This window comes from Tupaia chinensis, unplaced genomic scaffold (assembly GCF_000334495.1).
Source record: "Tupaia chinensis unplaced genomic scaffold, TupChi_1.0 Scaffold148822_2, whole genome shotgun sequence".
Lineage (NCBI taxonomy): Eukaryota > Metazoa > Chordata > Mammalia > Scandentia > Tupaiidae > Tupaia > Tupaia belangeri.
The window spans coordinates 1,371,342-1,397,112 of NW_006208670.1; the positions used below are offsets into that span (position 1 = coordinate 1,371,342).

General features: G+C 44.3%; 1 protein-coding gene across 4 annotated transcripts in view; it reads right to left on the bottom strand.

The window, feature by feature from the left end:
• The window catches only part of TBC1D5 (TBC1 domain family member 5), a 480,733-nt gene that overhangs the window by 39,649 nt on the left and 415,313 nt on the right, over positions 1-25,771 (bottom strand). For 2 of the 4 annotated variants that reach the window (XM_027769181.1, XM_027769184.1), the window contains 3 exons: positions 14,667-14,923; positions 9,581-9,646; positions 737-900 (listed from right to left, as the gene is read on the bottom strand). In XM_027769181.1, the coding sequence (XP_027624982.1) occupies positions 737-900; positions 9,581-9,646; positions 14,667-14,923 (487 nt within the window). The remainder of the gene's footprint in view (positions 1-736; positions 901-9,580; positions 9,647-14,666; positions 14,924-25,771) is intronic. The other 2 variants (XM_027769183.1, XM_027769182.1) reach the window with 1 other exon arrangement.

Here is a 25,771-nt window from a genome sequence, read left to right on the forward strand (position 1 = left end):
CTTTTCTGTATTAACCTTATATCCTTCATATTAGAATGTTAGAGGTTGAACTAGCTTTAAAATGTGGTTAAATGTGAATTTCTTATGATGTTGGCTTATCAAAATTTCAGGTACGTTCATATTTTAAAAGCAATCGATATGCTTTAGATACGTCCTTTTGGAAATGTATTCAAAGGATCTCACAGAGCAACTACCAAAGCACCATAATCCACAATTTAAATGTACTCTGTATGTATGTATGTATGTATGTATGTGTATATATACACACACACATATATATATATATACACATATATATGCATAGTTTTTTCTTTTTTAAAGAAATGGCAAAATAATTATTTTTAATCTTAAAGGAATACTTAAAACTAAAAAAACAAATTTTGTTTCGAGTGCTATAATCTCTTATTTTATCCAAAATTATAGGTTAGATATTAGAAAAAAAGAAAAAAACACAGGCTTTGATAGAAAGGCATTTGTAGTAGAAAAGAAGGACTGGCATTCGGGAAAGATCTGGGCTAAGGTATCTCAGTTGCTACCTACCCAGAGTGTAATGTTGAACACGTTCTTAAAATATTACTGAATGATGATAAAAATAAGATACTTCTGATGAAATAATTCATTTTAATCCATAGAACTTTTAAGAACTTTATAACACCGGGCAGTAAAGAGGTTTTCGTAAATACAATACCCTAGGGGAAAAGAACAGATAGAAAGAAAACTCTCCCGAGCTACTTACGGACTCTTTCCTGCCCATCGTTTTGCTGTGCGAGCGTGAACGGGAGATGTTGCTGAAAAAGGAATCTTTTTTAGTTGCAGAAGAAGGTGGGGAGCCGGTGAATTCTCTTCCCCCAGGCAGACTCTCAATGCTTGGCGATGAACTGATGTTTTTAGAACTTTGCCCTGTAGGAGAGAAGGAAGAAGCAATCCTGAAACAGCAGACTCCTTCAGTGAGTTCCAGAACCTTCTGCTTTTAGTAGATGATGATCGAGTATGACATTATGATGCTTGCAATGTCAACAGAATGACTCTGGAGTATTAAAATGCATGCATTTTTACATATCAGAAGATCTGCAAATCTTTAAAAACGACTAAGTACCAATGTCGTTTTCTGTATGTATTTTATATGACAATAACCCAAGCGTTGCACACAAACAAACAAACCCGAAACGATTCCATTTTCAGAAATCGCAGTTAAGTGACTGGTTTTTCTCTCACTAACAAAGTCATTCCTTAATTAGAGAAATCAGAATCTATTCCACTTCCCATTATATTATTAAAATGAGAACATCTAAATCCTGTGCCAAAGTTTTTCAGAAGAGTATCTTTCCATTTCTTTAATTGCAAAACAAATACACGGCTACCCCTCACCCCCAGCCCACGGCAGAATCTGCACATGGTCCTGGCTCGAGGGCCACTTTTCAGACCTGTCCCCTCATTGGATGGGTCCGTCTGTGGTCCCCCGAAGTGACTTTTCCACTAAGAGGTCTGAGCCACGAAGCTCCCTGGCCAGGAGCAAGGTCTCTGCACATCCTGCTGGGAGAGTCGCTCTGGCTACAAGGCCAGCCCACAGAACCACCTGAAGCCAGTGCCACACAGGCCTCACCCGCCCACGGGGCTGTCAGGGGACTCAGCGACTCAGTAGAGTACCTGGCATGATTCAGCCATTGTGACCGAGCGCCTAGGAAGTGCCAGATACGAGGGCCTGGAGACAAGGGCCCGGAGACAGTGGGACTAAACGCATCAGAACTCCCATCCCTCAGGGAACTGGCTTTATAGAGGGCAGGTGGACAAGTATGGTGAGAAAACAGGCATGACCTCAGATGGCAGGATGCGTGAGTGGAAAAGCCTGCTCGTAAAGCGAAGAAGGTGTTGCAGTTTTGAATAAGATGGTCTTGGAGGGTGTCATTGACAATCGAGGTGCATTGCTTTATTTTATTTTTTTATTTTTTTGAGAGTTGTGGGTTTTTTTTTTTTTTTTTTTTTGCTATAGGGCATGTGCACTGGCCAGAAAGAGAGGCTGAAAGTGAGAAATCTCCCCCCAGGAGGGATGGCCAGGCCGCAATCCCTTCTCCTCTCAGGATCTTGGGCAGGCACGCACATGTGCCCAGTGTGAGTTTAAGCCACCGGGTCCAGGACTCTAACCGTGGTTGACTTACATGGGAGTCCAGAGACATAGCCATTACGCTAACTGCTGGTTCTCTATGTGGCCTCTTACTGCTCATGTTAGCAGTGACATTCACAAACTTATGAAAGGCCATGAGGAACAAAAAACCCCCTGAGATTAGACTGAGCGGAAGAGAAAACGATACAGTCAAGAGAGCTGGTGAACACAGGTGTGTGAGATTGCTATCGAGGGGACACAGTGCACTGTTTTTCAGTAACCTTCTTCCTCACAAGGGAAGGAACGTGCTGGGCCAGCAGGTGGCGTAGCGGTTACGTTGACGGACTCCCATGTGGCTGACTGTGGTTCGAGTCTTGGACCTGGTGGCTTCAAACTCGCGTCGGGCACATGAGAGTGCATGTGTGTGCATGCCCAAGATTTCGGGAGGAGAATGGAGGAGAAGGGATTGCAGCGTGGCCATCCCGCCTGGGGAGTGATTCCTCACTTTCCTTTTTACTGTCACTGCCTCTCTCTCCCCACGAGTGCACGCGTCCTTAGGCAAAAACCTCTAAAAAATTTTTTTTTAAAGAAAAGGATTACACTCTAAAATAATGATAAAAGCATACTATGGTAAATACACGAACCAGTAGATAGTGGTTTATTTTTATCCTGGAGTATCATGCACTGTGCATAGTGGCACCTGCTGCATTTTACATGGCTGGCAGTAGGGTTCGTTTACACTGGCACCACCACACACATATGGGCAGTCTGTCATGCTATGACACCAGAAAGGCCACAGTGACACCAGATGACAGGAATTTTTCAGCTCCATTAAATCTCAGGGGACCACTGTGTTGTTGATCTCAATGTTATTACAACACACACACACAAAACAAAAAGGTGGGTCTAAGAAACCAAAGCATTTTGATTCACGAGAACGTGTTTTTTCCCCAAAATGAAATGACATTCTATATGAGAGTCTATCCACCTATTACAGTCTGGCTCGGGTGACTTTCGATAGTTCCCTTCTTTCTTTAAAAAGCCATGCACAGGGGACCAGCAGGTGGCGCGGTGGGTAAGGCACTGGACATTCCCACATGGCCAACCAGGGTTGCGTCCTGGCCCTGGCGGCTTGCTTCCTCGCTCTCCCGCTCTCTGTTTCTGTGTCTCTCTGGTCAAACTAAAATGAATGAATAAAATGAAAGAAATAGGTCTTTTTTTAAAAAAGCTACACATAAATCATCACTTAGTACCCACAGGGGATTGGTTCTAGGGCCATGGCAGATATCCACATCCGGGGATGCCCAAGTCTCTCCTATAAAACACTGCAATGCCTGCCTATAACCTACGCCTATCCTACTGTGTACTTCAAATGCTCTCCAGGTTACTTAATGTCACGTCATTTCCTGCGTTCTTGTGCTGGGCTTAGAATCGGAACATGTCATTCTTTACGATGGGAGGAGAAGGCAGGAGAACGAGTCAAAGGGACGGACTGAAAAGGAAAAGCACAGAGTTAGAGTGTGTAAGCCACAACCCAGCGATGCTGGCCATGAAGGTGGAGCACGCGGCCATGAGCCAAGGAATACAGCATTCTCTAGAAGCTGGAGAAAGTCCCAGCAAGGAAGTGGGGAGCTTGGTCCTACAGTCACAAGAAACTGAACTCTGTCACTGCTGCACAGGAGCAACGGAGCTCATTCTCCCCAGGCCCTGATGGCTTGGTTTTAGCCGGTCCAGATTTCACGCCCCTGTTTTTTTCATTGCCAGCAGGCCTGTGTGAAAGAGCAAGAAAGAGAAGGTGAATGCACACTTGTTGTGCCCGAGAGTGGACTGGCCATGCCACAATCCCTTCTCCATTTCTCCGTTTTGTTGGAATTTGGGGCACAAATGCACATGTGCCTGAAGTGTTTTTTTTTAAAGAATTATTTTATTTAACTTTATCTATTCATTTATTTTAATTTGACCAGAGAAGGACACAGAGAGAAAATGAAAGTAAGAAAGCAAGCCGCCAGGTCCGGGACTCAAACCGCAGTCAGCCATGTGGGAGTCCAGCACCCTTAACCACCATGCCACATGCCAGCCCCAATCTGGAGTGTTTTTTAAACTGCCAGATCCAGGCTCTGAACTCTGATCAGCAATGTGGGATCCAGTTCCCTTAACCACAAGTTGACAGGGCTGGCCGGACTTTCAATTTTTAAAATTGAATATAGTTGTCTTAAAAAAAAAAAAAAAGCCCCCAAATCAAAAAACAACTCACACTTCTGCATATTGAGCTATGTCACTATTTTAAGTTTGAATGTGTGAGTGGTTTCCTCTTATTTATTGCTGGTTAGTACTAAAGGTCTGGTTACTTCACTGTGTTAAGAACCAACTTTGTTTGGTTCACTGATCTATTTCGTTAATCTCTTATCCTGACGCCTTTGCTTTCTTTAGGCATATTCCTTCTTGAATGACATGTTTAGAGAACTCATCATACAATCGTTCTTATTTTCTAAGAACTGCATTTCTTCAGTATATCATTTTATCTCTCTCTCAGGGTTTGGGCATTTAGTCTTTTCATTATCAATGACTTAAAAAACATTCGTAATTTTGGCTTATGATTTCATTATCAGTTTTTGTAAACTATGTGTTGGGTAAGGGACTGGTAACTGGAATTCACAAGGAACTCAAGCAGCTGTTCTGGAAAAAGACAATCCTATTAAAAGATGGGAGAAAGAGTTGAAAAAACCACTCTCTAAAGATGACATACGAATAGCTAAAAGGCATATGAAAAAATGCTCGCCATCCCTCATTGTAAGAGAAACAAAGATCAAAACAACAATGAGATATCACCTAACCCCAGTCAGAATGTCTAAGATTGAAAAAACAAAAAATGATAAGTGCTGGTGGGGGTGTGGTGAAAAGGGAACTAACTCTCTGACACTGCTGGTGGGAATGTAAATTGGTCCAGCCACTGTGGAGAACAATTTGGAGATTCCGCAAAAATAGAACTACCATATGGTCCAGCAATCCCACTCCTTGGTATCTACCCAAAGGACAGAATACTTAATAGGAAAAGTGTTTGCACATCGATGTTCATTGTGGCACTATTCACAATTGCTAAGTCATGGAAACAACTCAAATGCCCACAAACTGATGAATGGTTAGAAAAACTGTGGCACATATACTCAATGGAATACTATTCATCCATAAAAAACAACAAAACCCTGGCTTTTGACAGGAAGTGGATGAATATGGAAGATTTACTGCTGAGTGAAGCAAGCCATGCTATGAAGGAGAGGCACTGTATGTCCCCACTTAATATATACTGAGTGTCTGCACTCTGTGACTGAAACTAATTGACTAAAGGCTATAGAAAGGCAGTAAATAGATATAAATACCAGATATAGTGTGTGTGAAAGAGGAGGGTTTGAGGAAGGACATTTGGGGGAGGGACAGGGAGGCAAAGCATTAATGGCACAAAGAGGTGTGGTATTATCGGTTGAAGATATTTCGTAGTTTTATCAACAGTACTAGGGAGAAATGTCCACCTGTCCAAATATCCATTTTGTAAGACAGATAATAATGTGATCGAATGTATGGAAGTTTGGGAAGTGGACTGGTAAAAAAGAGGTAGAAGAGGAAATGGAGGGTTTTTATTCAATGCAACTAATCGACTGGGTGTCTAACATTACATGTGTTACCCCTAAGCGTAGCAACAGTATTACCTGAGTAGAGAGATTTTTCCACTTTTCTCCTCTTTTTATACTTAAAAACAGCCTGATCTATTTTATAACGACATCTGTGTGTGAGAATGAGGATGTGCTTGGATTTGTATCTATCACATAAACACACGCGCAAATATAAATTCTAAAGATGCCTATCGTAATTACTCAAGAACTCTGAATTTCCTTCCTACTGGCCCTTTGTATGACACTAAAATATTTCTATTGTTATACGTTGTCAATTGCTTTTGGAAATAATATGTGTATGTCTTGTGTGTGTATACATTTCAAAGCTTTTTGATTTGACAGTAAATTTCTAAATAGCTCTTGAAAAAGGTTTCCAGGGAGTATGGATGCAATATCCAAAACTAATTTTGAAGAAGCCCATTGAATGAAGTCTTGGAAAAACAAATTCTGCTGAGGCACGTTTTTTTGTGTGTGTGTGATTGCAACCCATATTACAAGATATAAAGTAAAATTTTCCAGTAATTTCTTGAAAATGACTTATTGACCCAAATTGTGGAATCTCTCTTTTATATTCATTTTTTTATTAAAAATCTTAAAAATTATATATCTATGTGAGTTAAAAGTCAAACTACAGATGTGAAATCTCATGAAAAAAGACTACATGATATTAGAATCACTGAGAGTATAATTTATTTCTTGAAATTTACTTCATTACTTTGAGAGAAAGCGAAAGCAAAAGACTTGTGAGAGTCTAAGTAATAATTTCCCTGAAATTAAATACCACATCTGCTCTTGAAATACCCGGGGGATGACACTCAGTGTGGCGCCTCTGACGGACCCCCCTTCTGCTCTTACTGGTCCTGTTAAGCACAGACAGGAGCTCTTCAGTTGTCCACTAGTCTGGGTCCTGTCCACTTCCTCCCTCCTGCCCCTTGGCCCTCCAGGAAGTACACAGAGGAACACCCAACGTCATTTCTCCCAGTCAGGGCTGCTGTCATCTCACGGTGTCGTCGCTGGAGCTGCCACACCGGATTGAGAGCTGTTTACCTGGGACCCACGTCTCCTTACTAGCTGGAACCTCCCTGTTATGCTGATACAACCTCTTACACAGCATGGAAGCAGAGGGGATTCCAAACCAGGGGTTCAGGAAAAGCTGCTTGCTGACTGTGTGGGCGGGACTGGGTCCTCTCCAGCCAAGGGAACGCCCAGGCAATCTGGCCAAGTGGTAGAGAAAACCAAGGGGCAGATGAAAACAGAGCTCGGAACATGGGCACTGAGGAATACTTGCTGCATACGCGAATGGGATGGTTCTGTTTAGAAATGCGAGTCATCTGAGCGAAGTGACACAACCGCCTCTTCAAAGCCCCATTAAACAAGGACCACTGCTCACAGGACTCTCGTCTGCAGAAGGAAACGGAGGAGCGGGAGCAGAGAAGTCGGGAAGAACAGGCCGACCTTGCGCTTCCTCTTCCCACAGGTAGAAACGGGGCCCTGCAGCCCGTGTCCTGCAGAGAAGCCAACGATAGACTCTTCGGCAATTAAAATGGTTTCTTAGAATTAAATCCTGAGATAGGCAGATGGCTTTTTAACAAGTATTTTACTAGCCCAAAGTTAAATTCTGTGAATTGTCACCGAATCGTCTAATATCAAGTGATCTAGATAGACACACGGTCATGTCACATTAATACTCATTTAAGCACAGTAACTGACAAAGCGAGAGGAATCGCGTGGAGATGATCTGTCTGCTCCGCTGCCCACGCTACCATAGCCCTGGACGACGCGGATAACAGACAAGGAGAACAACTCTTCTTGCAATCCCCTTAAAGGTCTTCTGGTTCAATTACCAAAACAAGGCCAGAAATTTTTCCTGGGAGACACAAAACCATACAGAATGTCATCACACTCCATTGCCACAGCATGATGTTTCTAAAAAAGTTACGCTAGGGCATCAACTAGGTCTCTCTTTCTTCTTCTTCTTCTTCTTTTTTCTTCTTTTTCAGTTTTTGTTATAGGGTGAGCTCACTCATCAAAGAGAGACAAGAAGAAAGAGGGGAAAATGAGAAATGACCCCCTAGAGAGAATGGCCACACCACAACCCCTGCTCTTCCGTTCTCCTCCTACGATTCTGAGCACATGCTCATGCGCCTGGGGTGATTTTCAAGCTGCTGGGTCTGGGACTCAAACTGTGCAGTCGGCCAAGTGGGATCTAGCTTCCTGAACCTCCATGCCACCTGCTGGCCCTGTCAACAACCTCTTAGTCACATTCCACTTTTTTCTGTTACTTTATTAAAAAGCATGAATATTATGAGGATATATCACTATTAAAACGGCATTTGGGCACTGTCATCATGACATTATGATGTGGATATTTTAAATTAGGGAAACGTGATACGCATTTTAATTCATACTATCAATTCAGTCTCCTTTTGAAGATTCTTAAAGGTGGTCTAGGAATCCATTTGGCATACACACCCTCTCTATGGCACAGTTTATCTAAAGGATTGCATGAGAAAAGATTAATGCAACCACTTTAAACATTTCTATACGGGGTATTTAAAAGGTCATGGAAATGTATACTGCGAAAAACTATGTGGCCAGCAGGTGTCGTGTTGGTGGAGGCACCAGAGTACCACCTGGCTGACTGCACAGTTCATGTCCTGGACCTGGGAGCTTGAAAATCCTGCCTGGCTTGTGTGCGTGCATGCTCAAAATCCCACAAGGAGAATGAAGAAGGGACTGTGGCATGGCCATCTCCCCTGGGAGGAGATCTCTCACTTTCCTTTACTCTGTCTCTCCCTGTCCGTCTCTGGCAACTGCACACACCTTATGGCAAAAATGTCAAAACAAAACAAAAAACTATGCATGAATTTCTAAGTTTATGCACACAAATACACTCCTACTTTAATTCCATATTTTCAACTGTTTGAAGTTCCTTCCCATGTTTTAAAATTTTACAGGAGGTGCTGAATGGATTACCGCTTTTTCAAATTTCCTTTTTGTCTTCTTTTACTGCCAGAGGGCATGTTTGTGTGCCAGAGAATGGGAGTGCCCCCAGTGGGGCATGGCCATGCCGCAGTCTCTCCTCCTTCATTTCTGCAGGGTTTTATGCATGCATGCATACATGCCAGGTATGTTTTTAAAGCTTCCAGGACAGGATTCAAACCTCAGTGGTGGGATCCGGATCCCCTCACTGCTCAGCTACAACGCCAGCCAACTTTTTTTTTTTGTAGTTCACAAACAAGCTATTTTTTTCCCTCTATTTTGAACAAATGGATATGCTATGGAAATGTTCCCTTTTCATTCAACCCACTGTCCTTTACTGCATCACGCCTTAATTGTGCTAATTCACAGTATGAAGGCTGTACTTAAAAGCATTTCAAAATCAGGTTGTCATTCTTTTAGGTAAAATGTAAGCACCTTCGACTAATCATAGCATATAAACTGTCTGATCTCAGAAGGGCTTTGTTAAGTCCTGTCAGAGAGCACCTGTGCAAGACCACCTCAGCGTGAGCTGCCGCGCAAGGCCCCGTGTTAAAATAACCGCAAGAGATAGAGTGAATCATATTTTGCAAGGAAAGAGACTTGTACATACTTAACAGAAAAACCCACACCACAGCCACATCCGGCGTCTCCATGGTGATGAATGACATGAGAGGGGACTTTTGTTCTAAACAACAGTGCCGCTCAGTGGCCCCACAATGGTAGTGAACTGACAGGATGAATGGGGCGGGCAGAAGGGAGGATGGAGTCTGAGAGCAGGCAGTGACAGTACTTGGTGAGAGAGAAAGCTGCGTTGCTATGGGAACTGTACCTTGGAGGTCAGTTAGAGTCTGGACAGGAACTGAAACCTGAGCACGGCTTCCTGTACCTACATCGCCTGCATTTCATAAGAAAACATAATTAGATTTCATAAGAAGGAAATGCTCCACTTTTCTCTCAGACTCAACGTTACACTAGTTCTTCTATCAAACTGCTAAAAACACAGCACAAGAGAAAGCACAGTACAGGCTTAGGAAAATACGAACTATTTTCAAAGAAAGTATTTTTTAAAATATATTTCTTGAGAAAGAGAGAGACAGAGACAGACAAACGCCCTCAACAGGGCCCACGCCAGGATCCTTCTCCCCAGCCAGCCAGGACTGGGGCACCGTCTGCCCAGGATTAGAGACTGACCTGTGAACCAAACCCCCTCTTCCACGTGGATTCCAGCACTGCCGAGCACCGGGGTGTCACTGCGCCCGAGCTGGAAATGAGTGTTTAAAAGGGTATTTCCTAAGAAGCTTTTGGGTTTGTTTTTTACAGAAAACACAAGGAGGAAACTTCAGCGATGACAAGATTTTGCTGAGTGGATTTAAGACAGTAAATGTATCAGTGTGACTTTATATTTTCTTCTTCTGTTTTAATTGTTCTTTTTTTTTTTGGCCACAAATAAGTTAGACGCCATTTATTAAGAAATGGGCATTCTTTTGTAATTGATTTTCTCCTATATCAGGCAAAATTTATTTTTAACTGAACTTGAAACCAACTTGCTCAGTGGTAAGAACAAAGTTCTACTTTCACATTAAGTAATAAAAAGATTTCATAAGTTACCACATGCACTTATAAATGTCAACATGTAAAAATAAATCTGTGAACTGCATACCCTTCGTTTGATATTCTTATTATAGGCAAGATTTCATTCACAAATTGGACCTGCATTAAATGCTTAAAATAAAGAAGCGTTCCATTTATTTATTTATTTTTTTGGAGAGGTTTTCGCTATAGGGCATGTGTGCTTGCCAGACAGACAGAGACATAGAGACAGAAAGCGAGAAATCACCCCCCAGAGGGGATGGTCACGCCGCAATCCCTTCTCCTCCATTCTCCTCTCGGGATCTTGGGCACGCATGCACATGCGCCCGGCGTGAGTTTTAAGCCACCGGGTCCGGGATGCGAACCGCAGTCGACTACGTGGGAGTCCAGCGACACAGCCATTACGCTAACTGCTGGTTCCCAAGAAGTGTTCTATTTCAAAAAGCAATTTAAAATACAAATGAAATAAGGTTATTTATTTATTTATTTTTTGGTGAAGAGTGCATTTTAAGATCAGGGAAGAAAGGAAAAGGAGCACTGCGGGAAACCCCGTGGGGAGCCCGAGGGGCACAGGTATTTGGAAGGAAGACGTTCAGATTCTTTGGTCGCCTTCACGGGTGGCAGAGGTCACCAGTGAGCACAGGGACTGTCCACAGAAGAACCCTCTGGACAGATCGCCATCTGAGGGCCTCGGCTATTTTGAGTGTAACAAACTAAGAAAACAAGCGTTTTAAAAAAGGCACCATATTGTCTATGGATAATTTACGGCTCATAGCCTTTCTTCCCCTCTAGCTTGTATATAATATACACAGTCGTAAAGAAAAATACACCCATTTTTGAATTAAATAACATGCCCTCAAGGGTCCTGACCGCGGCTACAATTACGATTTATAGCGCGACCGGCTCATGTGAAAGTGGTCGGGGTGTAACTGCACCATCCCCGTCAGTCCTCAGTGCCCACGCTGCCGTTCTATCTCCCACGCAGAACCCATGAACAGGACTGTGCTCAGACAAGTAACGCACCGCTCTAGCAGAGCCAGGCCCTGAGCTGTTAGGGCCCAGGGAACGCCAGTTCCCTGGGGAGTCGTGTGCCCGCTTTCCGTGTAACTGAAGGAGGCGTTCCGTTCTAGGCCTGCGACCCGCTTTACTCTGCCGCTTCTCGATCACCTCTTAAAGTCTGCTTCGAAACGGAAAACTCGTTTAATGTTAAATATAAGCAAGGGAATTCTGGGGAACATCTGTGCGGCCTCCTCCTCCCCTCGCCGCCCACCCCGGCACCTACCCGGCCCGAGCATGCATTGCAGGCAGCACAGGCCTGAGTCCGGGCCGTGGATACGACTGTACCGGCACAAACGGAGGAGCGTCCGCTTACAGAATCATGAGCATTTATCTTGAAGAACAACTCTCAGGTCTCTGGCAGAATGCACTAAAGCTGGCAGTACGTTTTCTGTCCCCAAGGGCACCGAGTAGGTGACTCTCCGAGATAGATGGAAATCATATCCCAACACTGAATTCCTGCCGGGCTGGCCGCTGCTCGCTCACCTCTGGGGCCAGGTGACACACACGCAGACCGGTCCGTGTGACAGCGCGGTGGCCGGCGGGGCGCACTATCATTGGAGAAGTATTTTCATCGAGGAGTCATAAATAGATCTTTCACCAAAAGAACCAAGCAACTGTAGCACTAAGAGACGCCCCAGGGATCGGGGAGAGGGGAGAGAGGGTCAGAGCGCTTCAGCGTGTCACCTGGGAAGCGCTTCAAGCTGCACTGTGTTTTCCACTTCTATGAACTGTCTTTTTGCCCTTTATTTCATCCAAATCTCACACGTGGAGGGGCAGCAGCAGGCATGTTTATCTTTAACATGAAGATAGACATGCTTTCTTGGTAGACAGATATGAGAAGAACAAACCAGAATGAAAAACGCACGAGAGTTGCCAAACAAGGCCACTGTCCCTCAGCGCAGGGACCAGTTACAAGATGCCCTGGTGGCGCGTGTTCAAATCCTCTGCTTAAGTGCTCTGTTGTCTCCTTCTGACTGGGGACTTGGTTTTCGTCAATTGTTCCGTCTCCATGCGCTTCCTTTCTCACTTACTGTGATATTAATACTTGACATTTCCTTAGAGACACAACTTTATATCTCTACAGTCATTTGGCTTGGTTCCTCAGAAAATTTCAGCGACAGCATTAAGAGATCCTCTGACTCATTTGCCTGCCATCAGTTAGAATTACAACTGACTACAGCTTGTTATCAAAGCAATATTGAAATCATGTTTGTTTAGAACAATAAAACAGTACAATTAAGAAATATATAAAATAACATTCATTTCCATTCTGGAAGTGGGCATGTCTCCTGGCATTAGAACACATTTACAACATGTTAATAATTTGAAGTCTCCTTTTCTTTAAATCATGTGTGACAGCTCTCCATTAAAAAAGAAACTAATGTAATTTTAGACGAGATATTCTTATATAAGGCAAATTGAAAATTCTAAAAAAATTAAAATACTAATTATATAAAGTCTAATAGTTCATATAGGCAAAGAAACAGAGAAAAGATAAACATGATGAAGCGATGAAGGCCTCTGGATGCGGGCATGTGTGCACACGGACGCCCATTATTGAGAAACACCCATCATTTTGCCTCGTTGGGGAATAAAGTCAATTTATGGTAAGTTTACCAATTTAAGTGCCAATATGTAAAATTTTAATATTTTTGCATGTAGTCTTCTTAAACAGAGTATATGAAATGTCCTGACAATATTACTAGTTACTGAACCCTGAGATAATGCAAGAACCCCTTTGAGACACAAATGAGGTCTGGGGCAAGCTGTCCGCTCCCACCCTAAATGGCCTGCCACTGCCAAACTTTCCAGGTTTTAGGGTTGCTTTTCATAGAGTTTTGGCCATCATGTACTATTTCTTGCTTCTAAAGTATCAGTAGAGTTAGTGGAGTCCCACCACTAAAAACAAATGTTGTTTCTATTAAAATTTTGTTGTTGTTGTTAATTTGCCAGGGGACGTGTGTACTTTCTGGAGAGAAAGAAAAAGAAAAAGAGAGAGAAAGCATCCCCCATAGGGCATGGGCATGCTGTAATCCCTTCTCCTCCATTTCTCCCTTCAGGATTTTGGGCAAACACGTGGGCACAAAGCCCAGTATATTTTTTAAACTGCCAGGTCTGGGGCTTGAACAGCCAGCCAGCCATGTGGGATCCAGTGGTCTTCACCACCATGCCACTGGTTGGCCCAGGTGTTTCTAATTGGCTATGAATGGGGGCTCTAAGACACTATGTTTCTGGGAAAAGGAGTGGAAAATACAAGTTCTGAGTAAGAGCCTGAAGGGCCCTCTGGGTAGAGTACACTGGGCGGTCACGACCGGGAGGGCCCGACAGAACCAAGCCTCCCAGAGCCTCTGCAGCCAGGGCCACCTCCTTCCCGCACCAGCGGAGACAGGGATCAGAGGGTTTGCGGGGTCCTCTGCTGCTCTAACACCTGCGGCTCTCACTTCCGGTGCGTGGAATCTGAGCCTTATTCTGCCTGCCTGAGGTTGTGTGTGTTTGCTCTTTTTTTTTTTTTTGAGAGATTTTCACTGTAGGGCGCGTGCGCTCGCCAGACAGACAGAGAGAGACATAGAGACAGAAAGCGAGAAATCACCCCCCAGGGGGGATGGTCACGCCGCAGTCCCTTCTCCTCCATTCTCCTCTCGGGATCTTGGGCACGCACGCACACGCGTCCGGTGTGAGTTTCAAGCCACCGGGTCCGGGACGCGAACCGCGGTCGACTACGTGGGAGTCCAGCGACATAGCCATTACGCTAACTGCTGGTTCCCGTGTGTGTTTGCTCTTTAAGACTCGAGCTCCTTCTCCTTAGAAGTGAAGCTCCTGGACGTGAGACGGCAGGCCTGTGGCACGCCCCCTCCAAAGCCCTGCCGTGCGCTCATCGCCCTAACGCTAGACCAGGCCAGACCCGTGGTGCCGGGACCTGGCACGTGCTCTTCGTCAGACACCACTCCACAGTCAGCAGGGGACACGGCCCACGGGTCTCCGATCTGCCTGTGACATGCCGTCGTACTGTGTGGGCACGCACAGGCTGCAAACACAAACATGCTGGAATAGAAAGGTTACAAAGGACCTAGCCGAGTCATCTCATAAAACATTCTTAATTAAGAACAATACGGCATATCCTATTCCAAACAGAAAGGAGGAGATGGAACAGGTTTTTAAAGGCCAAGTTTTACTCTGACGTCTTCTCTGGGACACCGGTCTCCCATAGGCAGAGGTGGGAGTCCGGGAGACCGTGTCCCTGGGACTTACTGCTGGTCTCTTCCTACCTTTGTCCAGCTGCACCGGCATGCTCTCCGACTTCATCAGCCGCTGCTGTGGCTGCAGGTGATGCCTGGGGGCCTCTGCTGAGGTCCTGGCGGGAATCCCGGTGGAGGAGGAGCTGCTGCCCCCACTGCTGCTGCTCCCAGGTACAGAGCCACCTGTGCTGCCTGGAGCCATTGCCGGGGAAATCAGCTTTCTTCCAAAATTAATCAGGCTATTAGAGACTTTATTTATATTCAGGGGAGCACCTTTGGCATTGGCTCTGCAAACAAAGAGAGAGCGAGAGGATGATTTCAACTAGCGGGTGACCAGTTCCCACACTCCACGGGGATGAAGACGATACCTGTCTGCTTTGAAAAGGTCATTTACTAGGCAGTTCTGTAAAGTGGGAAGTGAAAACTTACAAGTGGCCGCAGAATAGTAAAATAACAACCTTCTTCAAAACAGGGCTTACTATGTTTCATTCATTCATTCATTCAGTCACTCAACAAACAGGTCTGTTAAGTGCCCACGTGGACTGAGTTCTGGGGGTAAAATCTGTTCCCTTTGGGAACTTCTCGCCTAGTAGGAAGCACATGAATAAATGCATGCTGAATCTGTACTGCAGGCTGTGACTGAGAGGTACGGGGAGCTCGTCCCGGTGCTCTCGGAAGACGGTGCCGGTGACCGAGGCTGAGAGGAGATTTTCCACAAGCCCCAGCACATGGGCTCTAGGCCAGATGTACTCCGAGTGTGAAAATAAATGCTTGTAGGAGTCATGAAGTAAGTTTTTAAAAGTTAGGTCAAGTGCCTGTTAAAAGTATTCAGTGAGGTCAGCAGACATGGCATACTGGTTACATTGCTGGATTCCCACTTAGTTGACTATGGTTCGAGTCCCAGACCCGGCGGTTTAAAACTCATGCCAGGTATGTGCGTGTGTGCCCAAAATCCCAAGAGAGAATGGAGAAGGGAATAAGGCATGGCCATCCACCGGTGTGTGTGTGTGTGTGTGATTTCTCTTTCTGTCTCTCTGTCTCTCTGGTGGGCACACATACCCTACAGCAAAAATCTCCTATATATATATATAAATCTCCTATATATATATATATATATATCTGTATAAAAATTAAGAACGCAGTCCAATCCCACTTCCTGCCCCAGCTCCTTCGCCTCCGTCCTCACTTCCCTGGCTTCCTGTTCGCGACGGTACTTTCCATCATCTGACATACTATGTTTTACTTACTCATCTGTTACCACGTGTCCATCTCCTTCAATCCTGCATCTCCTGCATCACTCCCTTAGCAGGGCCAGGGCGACGGTGCAAGGCCCCTGCTGACTTCTCCTCTGCATCCCGTCCCTTTCTGGTTACTACCTCGGCTTTCTCCACTCACAGCGCGGTAATGTCAAGGTCCCTTTGCATGCTAATTGTGCTTCCTCTGATTTGGGGCTACTGAGCTCTGATGGTGACCTCTTTACCAAGCTCCGAGGTCCTCAAGGTCGGTCACCGCTTCTGCTTTGCAGAGCCAGAGGCCCCTCCTTACTCCGCTCCACTGCTGCTGTGCCAGCTCCCTCACGGCCCTGCTCCCTCTTGCCCACCTTCTCTGGAGGCTTCCATGGTTTGCCAGCACCGTCCTGTCACTGTGCCTGGCAGATGGAGGACGCCACAAGTGAGCATCCGTTAAATGAGCAGCTATTTTCCACAGGACTCATAGTCTTCCACTATCTGGGGCCATTCTCTTAAGGACCCGCTGTGACGACAAATGATTATAGTTGAGGGAGGAAGTCCAACTCCATGACGATACTGATGTTTGTATTTTTCTTGCCCAGATTATTAATAGAAACTTATTCTTTTTCTTATTTTGCTTCGCAGAGGTGCGATATTGAAAAAGCAAGCCTCAGAGGTCCACGTACCTGGTTTTAGTTACCTCGAGTTTGCTCTGTCCCTCTCCCAGATCTGCCTGGCAGCGCTGGCACAGTAATTCGACTTTTTACATAACAGCTCTATCCATGGCATTACCAGCTACTGCTCTAAAACGGAACGGATCGAGACTTCTGCAGTAAAAAGGAAGAGCACTATGCTTCTCACTCCCGAGCTGTTCTCTAACGGCAGCGGCAAACGCTCTGGGCTACGTGTGTGGGCCTTCTGCTGCTCCGGAGACAGGACAAATACAATCGAGAACCTGGTGACTCAGTGAGATGTGGAGAAACAAGTCTAAATGCTTCCTTCTGCACGGACTTTCACCTTTAAAGAACGGGCTATGAAAGGTCCTTCTACAATGATGAAAAGGAGATCAGGGTCCACAGTTTCGATGAACGCCTTGCGGTTTTCAGCCGCTTCATGACGCAGGGCCTTCCCCATCGACACGGCCCAGGGTAGACAGAAAGAAGGCACACCACACTCGTTTACTGAGAAGGAGGGATGAGATGGAAAGAACTCGTCACCGAGGGGTCGCCTTCTCCTCAGCGGTCCACGCGCGGCCATTTCTCAGAAGTGGGAGGGGACAGAAGAGCTACCAGGATGCTGAAGTTCTGCTGCGTTTCAGGTTTGCTCGCTTGCAAGTCAAGATCCATAATTCACAGATACGAAGAAGTTATAATGCTGTTACCCTTTTTTATACACAAATATGTACTAGTCCAATCCCCACACTGCCAGTTGTAAAATGTATGTGTTGATAAAAGTGCTGAGAAGCTGCTGCAGCGTTATCAGGAGGATATGGTTAGCGCGTCTCCATTGCTGCTAATAACCGTGAAAACATACAGATCAAGCTGGAGCTGCACACTTTTTCAAGCCAACAGCTTTAGAAGGGGATGAGCACTGTTTTCTGGTTTTGAACATTTTCGCTTGTTTTGAACTACCTTCTCCCTCATCCGCCACCCAGAGCTTTCAGAGTATTTTCTTTTCAAAACCACGGTTGAGGGCGACACTGTCTTTGCAGGCTCGACACCGCTGTACGGTGTGGTGGCCAGTTTCTTTTCAGGCCTGCCAGCTCTCAGGCTAGCGTGATCTGATCTGGACCCAGAATGCGAATAACAGCGTTCTTCGTGTGAAACACCAAACAACTTCCAGCAGTTACTGATGATTCGATGCGCACTAGCAAGTCATGTGTGCTGAATTAGTGAAAATTAATGCGGTTGTCCAGGGGAGATGGGGTGGGGGAGGGAGAGAGTGAGAGAGGGGGAGGGAGAGAGAGAGAGAGAGGGGGGGGGGGAGAGAGAGAGAGAGAGAGAGAGAGAGAGAGAGAGAGAGAGAGAGGAGAGGAGAGAAATCACCCCCTCTCCAGGGGGATGGCCATGCCATTACTCCTTCTCTAGCTTCTTCTCAGGATTTTGGCCATGCATGCACATGTGCCTGGTATGTTTTTTCAAGCTGTCGGCTCTGGGACTTGAACTGCTTGGTTGGCTGCGTGGGATCCAGCCACCTAAACCCCCATGCCGCCTGCTGGTCCTCAAGTCACTTTTAGATAGAAAATTCTACAATTTTGTGATTTGAAGAAAGAAAACATGTGCTTATTGAATTTCAGACCAGAGGGTAAGAGACACTCAATATATCAGATAAAATAATTAAAATTTAAAATAATCTCACAAGCTAGCAAGAGAGAGACAGATAAAATTTAACAAAGATAAATAAAAACTGGTGTATGTTAAAACTTTTTATAATCACATGCTCTATGTAGGATATGGGGCTATGGCTTAATATGAGTTCAAATAAAGTGGATTATGGTTCTTTTTTTTTTTTTGAGAGAGGTTTTTGCTATAGGGTGCATGTACTTTCCAGAAAGACAGAGACAGAGAGACAGAAAGTGAGAAATCACCTCCTGTGGGGGGGGGGGCAGTGGGGAGATAGCCACGCCACAATCCCTTCTCCTCCATTCTCCTCTCGGGATCTTGGGTATGCATGTACATGCACGTGGTGTGAATTTAAGCTACCAGGTCCAGGACTTGAACCGTGGTTGACTGCACAGGAGTCCACTGACATAGCCATTATGCCAACTGCTGGTCCTTTTTCTTTATTATTTTCTTTTTCATATTTATTTCTTCTATATCAACCTATTTGAAAATTTTAAACAGTTTCCAGGGTTGCAACACAATACTTTTCTAGCATTTAAGCTAATATTCAAGATGTACTTCTGTTTAAAAGTTCTATGAGCTGATGTCCTTGAACTCTAAGAAGTGAATTGGTTTCTAGCTTTCTTAACCTATAATTCTGAGGTTGACAGTATCAAATTTATTTCAATAAAACATCTACACCTAATTTTAATTTGCTCGCCATAGTGTAAGTTATGGTTTTCCTAGAACTTTTTTTTTTTTTTTAAGAGAGAAATTTTTGCTGTGGGACGTGTGTGCTCGATGGAGACACAGATAGAGACAAAGAGATAGAAGGTGGGAAATCACCCCTCAGGAGGGTGGCACACTGCAATCCCTTCTCCTGCATTCTCTTCTCAGGATTTGGGGCATGCATGCACATGTTCCTGGCTGAGCTTTAATCCACTGAGTCCGGGATTTGAACTTTTGTCAACTACGTGGGAGTTCGGTGACGTTGCCATTATGCCATCTGCTGGTCCCAAAGTGAATTCATTTTTTTTTTTTTTTTGAGTTTGTGGTGGCTGTTAGCAGTGGCTGTAGAGAGACACAGGTAGTGAGAGAGCGAAAGCCTCCATCCCTTCTTTTAGGGAAATAAGGAGGGCTCCATAAGTGGCAGTGGGTTAGTTGTGTGGGGTTTTGGCGCGAGAGAGTCGGAGTGAGGAGAAGGGCAAAAAACGTTGCTGAAGACAGAAAAAACATTTTCCAGGACTCGAACCGCAGTCGTTAGCCATGTGGGAATCCAGCACCTTAACCTTCACGCCACCTGCCGGCGCAGTGAATTCATTTTTTTATCTCAAGAAACTCTAAATTTTACGGGTCTTTATTAAAACTAAGCGATAAAACTAGCTTGCTATTACTTATTCCGTAGGAGTGTGAGTTTCAAGACAAGCACACTTCCCTTTGGCTATGAAGACTGTAATTAGTTTATATAGGGCAGGCGCATTTCTGTCAATGTGAGGCAAAGCAAAAGGGGTAGTGCTTGTTAGGGATAAAACGCCAGCACCAATGAGTGGATAGAAGCTAGACTGCAGGGTTCACCTAATTGGTTCTGAGCGTGAATTATACTGCTGGTTAAGTTAGCAGTACAAGTAATAAGCAATTATGCATTACTCATGGTATATAAAATCAGTACATTTCTCCAGATAACTTTATAGGAATAAATATTGAGCTTTCTGTTTCTGGAATGAGTTTTCAACTAATTTATTTTCTGGCCCAATGTACCTGAGGGATATAAATCATCCCCATAAATAACCACGGTTCTCACTAGCAGAGTCTCTGGGGGTTAGGAATTCTCTGGCCTAGGAGAACACATCAGAATGGGAAAGGACTCAATTCTGAGTCTATCTGTTGAGGGCTTTTACCCTCCTTATCTCTTTTTTCTCACTTTGAGAATCATAATACAGCTTTGGTTATTAAAACAAAACAAAACAAAACCAAACCAAAACCAAAAGAACAAAATAAAACAAAAATAGCTGCAATCAAACATATATCAAGTGTTAACTACTAGGGTATTAGTTCTGTGGCCTAAGGGTTAATAAAGCCAGATAATACATGGCCAACCATGTGGTTCAAATCCAGGTCCTGGTGGCTTGAAAATCATGCTGGACACGTGTGTGCATGCCCCAAATTCTGACATGGTAGGAAAACGAATAAGGGATGATGGTGTGACCATGCCCCACTGGGGATGCTTTCTCCCTCTCCCTCTCTCTCTGGCAAGTAAATGTACCTTCTAGCAAATTAAAAATAAAAAAAAGAATTGACTATTAGGATTTTAAGACAGGGTTACATAAGCCAATAAAATATAAAGGAACATATGAGTCCACAAAAAGAAACAGTAACATTTGAAAAATGTAGGCATAGGAAGGTACAGGTTAGATAAAGAAAGCAAGAGAGGGACCAGCAGGTGGAGCGGTGGTAAAGGTGCTGGACTCCCACTTGGCCAAGTCAGTTCAAGTCTCAGGCTTGGCAGCTTAAAAATCACTCCAGGCACATGTGCATAGATGCCCAAATTCCCAGCAGAAGAATGGAGGAGAAAGGCTTGTGGCATGGTTCTTCCCCCCTGCAGTATGATTTCTTGCTTTACCTCTCACTGTCTCTCTGTCTCTCATGGTGCACATACATGACCAATGGCAAAAACCTTTAAAAAAAAAGTAACAGAGGAATTTATTTTCTCTTACTTCAAAACAAAACAAAACAGTGAGACCACTATACTAAAAACTTTAAAATATCTGAGAAGTTGAAGAAGATTTAATTAAAGGGAGGGATAGCCTATGTTCATGGATTAGATAATTCAATAAAGTGAAGGCACTGATCTATAAACTCAATGTAATTCCAGTCAAAATCCTAGCTATCTTAATAAAAGTTGACATGTTGATTGCAAAATTTATAATGGAAATGCAAAGGTCCCCTTCCCCAAGAAGAGAGAGTGAGAGAACACACAGTTGAAGGATAGCTGACTTAAAATCAAGACTTGCTATAAAACTACATAATGAAGCCAGTGTGTTATTAGAGAAAGGACAGAGTCCAGAAATGGACTCATATGTATACGGCCAACTGATTTTCGGTCAAAGATCCCATTTAATCTGATGGGGAAAGGGAAGATATTTTAACAAATGGCACTCAACAACTGAGTATCTGAGAAAAAGATGAATCTCAACTTTTATGTCATTGCACAGAAAAACATTAATTTGAGGTGCCTCACAGATTCAAACACAAATACTAGAAGCACACAGCTTGTAGAAGAAAATGAAATATCTGGGAGACTATATGGTAGAGGGGGTGATTCCACAGTCCTGGGCTGCCCAAACCCTGCACATTCCAAAGGTGTTCAGGACTTTCCCTTGACTGATTTCTGGAAGGAAGTTTATAAGCCTTTGAATATCCAGTCCAATAAGAGTGTTTTTTATTTTTTTTAATTTTTCATCCCTGGGCCTTAGGCTACATCAAATTGTTTATGCTAATACTGGGATTTATCATAATGACCTGTTTTTGTTCACCTGGTCCCTGAGCCACAACGTATCAGTTTTGACCTTCAGGGGTCTGGAAACTGAGTGGCTAATATCAGTCACACAAGCACTCTATGATGAAATGATTGAGCCCCAGTGTAGATTTTACACTGGGACATTCAAAGCTTGGGGGAGCCTCCTTAGTTGGAACTATTTTCCATGTACTCTCTCATATTCTTGTTGGGAGAATTAAGTGCACCATTAGGACGACTGTAGTCTGTAATTCTTTTTCTTAGACCCCAACTTTTTCCCCTTCATTACTTTAATCTGTATTGTTTCACAATAATATACTATAACCATGAGTCTACAGCTTCTAGTCCCTCTGTTAAATCCTTGAACCCGGCTAATGGTCTTGGGAACTCCTTATGGTAAAAACTAAGGGCAGGCAAAACTATTTTACACAGAAAACAAAAACCACTAGAATTATACACAAAATGAGCTTCATCAAAATGAAATTTTCCTATTTATCAAAAAGAAACCATTATGAAAATGATTGGGCAAGCTACACCCTGGAGAGTAACACTTGCCATACATACACCTAACAAGGATTCTTATCCAGAATACATAAAGGAATTCTAAAAGTCAAGAAAAAGACAAACCACCCATTAAAAGATAGACAAAATACTTGAAAAAAAATTTCACAAAAGATATAGGTCACCAATATACTGTAAAGATAGGATGGGAACCAGCAGTTAGCGTAATGGCTATGTCGCTGGACTCCCACGTAGTCGACTGCGGTTCGTGTCCCGGACCCGGTGGCTTAAAACTCACGCCGGGCACGTGTGCGTGCGTGCCCAAGATCCCGAGAGGAGAATGGAGGAGAAGGGATTGAGACGTGACCATCCCCCCTGGGGGGTGATTTCTCGCTTTCTGTCTCTATGTCTCTCGCTGTCTGTCTGGCGAGCGCACGCGCCCTACAGTGAAAATCTCTCTCAAAATAAAAAAAAAGATAGGTTCAACATCATTAGTTATCAGGAATATGCAAATTAAACCACAGTGAGATACCGTATCAGACCAACTAGAATGGTTAAAGTAAGGAGGCTGACAATAGCAAATGTTGGCAAGAATCTGGAGCAATCAGAATTCTCAGCTACTACTGATGCAAATGAAAAAAGGTATAATTACACTATAAAACAGTTTGGTAGTTTCTTACAAAGTTATACAAACAACTACCCTTTAATACAACAATTTAATTTCTGTTCATTCAAGAAAAATAAAATCACATATCTATAAACAACAACAACAAAGAACATCAAAATCTCTGTAACATCAAAACCTCAGTCATAGGGCTGGCTCTGTAGCACAGCCTACATGGGAGACCGAATTCCACATGGGCAACTGTGATTTGAATCCTGGCCCCGGGGCTTGGTAGATGTGCCTGGCATGTGTACAAGCATGCCTGAGTCCCTGATGGGAGGGAAAACTCGAAGGATTGCAGCATGACTGTACCCCACTGGAGGGGATGCTTTCTCTTTCTCTCTTTCTCTCTCTGGTGGGCATAGGTGCCATCTAGCTATTATTATTATTTTTTCACTGTGTTCCGGGGCTGGCAGATGGCACAGCAGTTATATTGCTGGACTCCCACATGGCTGACTGCAGTTCGAGTCCCGGACCTGGTGGCTTCAAAATCACACCAGGTGTGTGGGAACCAGCAGTTAGCGTAATGGCTATGTCGCTGGACTCCCATGTAGTCGACCGCAGTTCACGTCCCGGACCCAGTGGCTTAAAACTCACGCCGGGTGCGTGTGCGTGCATGCCCAAGATCAGGAGAATGGAGGAGAAGGGATTGCGGCGTGACCATCCCCCCTGGGGGGTGATTTCTCGCTTTCTGTCTCTATGTCTCTGTCTGTCTGTCTGGCAAGCAGTGTTAAAAAACACCACCAAAAAAAAAAAAAAAATCACACCAGGTGTGTATGCATGCGTGCCCAAGATCCCAGGAGGAGAATGGAGGAGAAGGGGTTGCAGCACGGCCATCTGCCCTGGGGGGTGATTTCTCACTTTCTCTCTCACTGTTTGTGTTTCTCTCTCCAGTGAGTGAACATGCCCTAAGGCAAAAACTTCTTAAAAAAATGTTTATGGAAGCCCCATATCTGGAAATGAGTCAATATTCATCAACAACAGACTACATCAACAACTTGCGGTAAATTCATATGATGAAATATTGTAATAATCTAAAGGAATGGACCTTTGATATACGCACAAACAACACGGCTGGATCCCAGAAACATTACGCCGAGTGAAAAAGGGCAGACACAGAGAGTGGACACAGGACGGTTCTAATTATGGGATGTGCAAGGACAGGTGAGGCTCACAGACGGGGACAGACACCGAGAGCAGCTGCTTCGGGGGGAGGGAGTTGGAGCTGGCTGTCAGAGACGTGAGAGAATTCTGGGGTAAAAGAAATGTTTCCTCTAGGTATGTCATTTCGAAAGGTGGGTACACGGGTACACACAACTGCCGAAATTAATCAGACTGAATACTTAAGATGTGCATATGAACACAAATTAGACCTGTTTATTTTGTTAAAGGAAGAAGATCTGTTTACTCCAGACTAGATAGGAAGTAGCAGTACCATTTTGGCTGCAAGGATTAAGAATGGACAACCTTGACACAACAGAAAGAGGACCTCAGGTATAAATGTGCTCATCACACAAATGCTTAGTTATTTGAATGCAAAAGTACCACTGTTTGTACAGCCATCAGTATCCTCTGAAATTCTCACTAGCCAATTACTAACAACGGTAATACTGGACTCCTTGGCTTTATGGTTTAGGGACATTACTACATGTTATTTCTTAACCATAATTTACCGAGAAAATACCTCTGAAAAATACCATCGTTATGTAAGTGAATAGAATAAATCTAATTTTAAACATCTTCTTGGCCATATAAAATGGAAATAGTACAGGAGAATCTTATAATACCTTTCAGATTTGAAAACAGTATTTATTCATTGTTCTTGAATAGTATAAACAGTGTATACTATGCTAGGCCCTAGCAATATGAAGATCCTTGGGACCAGCAGGTGGCGTGGTGGCAAGGTGCTGGACACTCCCACATGGCCGACCATGGTTCGAGTCCTGGGCCTGGTGGCTTGATTTCTTACTTTCCCTCTTTTTTTTCTCTCTCTCTGTGTCTCTCTGGTCAAATTAAAAAGTAAATAAATGGATAAAAAAAATTAAATTAAATTTAAAAAAAGAAATACGAGGATCCTAAGATCCCAAACGTGACATCAAGGATTTTCAGAGTCAGATATCACTCTTTGGCGTGTGAGTAATTCCACAACTGAAACCAAAAAGCATTCATTCATTCATTTCAAACATTTCTCTGGGCCGCGTACTGTGGAAACGGCAAAGAAAAACGGAGATGCAGTTGCTGTCCTCACAGGCTCGTATTCTAGCATAAGAGTCCATTTTTAGAAGGACCTTTGTGCTGTCTGGGAACCCACACTTCAGGACACGAGTTCAGGCCATTCCCTGAGAAGAACGCTCTTGAGGAGAGGCAGGTTCCGAAGCCTAAGACAGATGGGGAATGTTAGCCTGGAGGCGCTGGTAAGAAGGGGTGACATCACTCCAGACACGTGGAGTTCACATGACAACGCGGGACACTTCAGCCGGAAACCCTCCTTTCTGGAATCTTCCTTCCTGGAGACGTGGCTCCATGCAGGCGCCTGACAACGGGCCTTCTACAAAGGCCCTGCCTACCAGAATTCCCGCACCATCCATATGCATTAAGTGGAAGCTCCGTCTGGGGGCCCAAAAGCTGGGAAGGTTAGCACAGAATTTTATTTCTGGCCTGCTGAGAGACAGGTCAGGGGACTAGGCTTGATTTCCTCCGCCTCTAGTAAAGCCTAATTTAATCAAGTGAAATGGACCTAGTTTGGGTAATATGAAATTGCTTAGGCAAGGTAAAAGACCAAAAAAAAGCACCACCGGATGAAGTGACACCTGCTCTCAAGACACCACGACAGCCTGGCTCCCCCACCTCACCACGACAGCCTGGCTCCCCCACCTCACCCCGACCGCCCGGGTCCCCCACTCCCC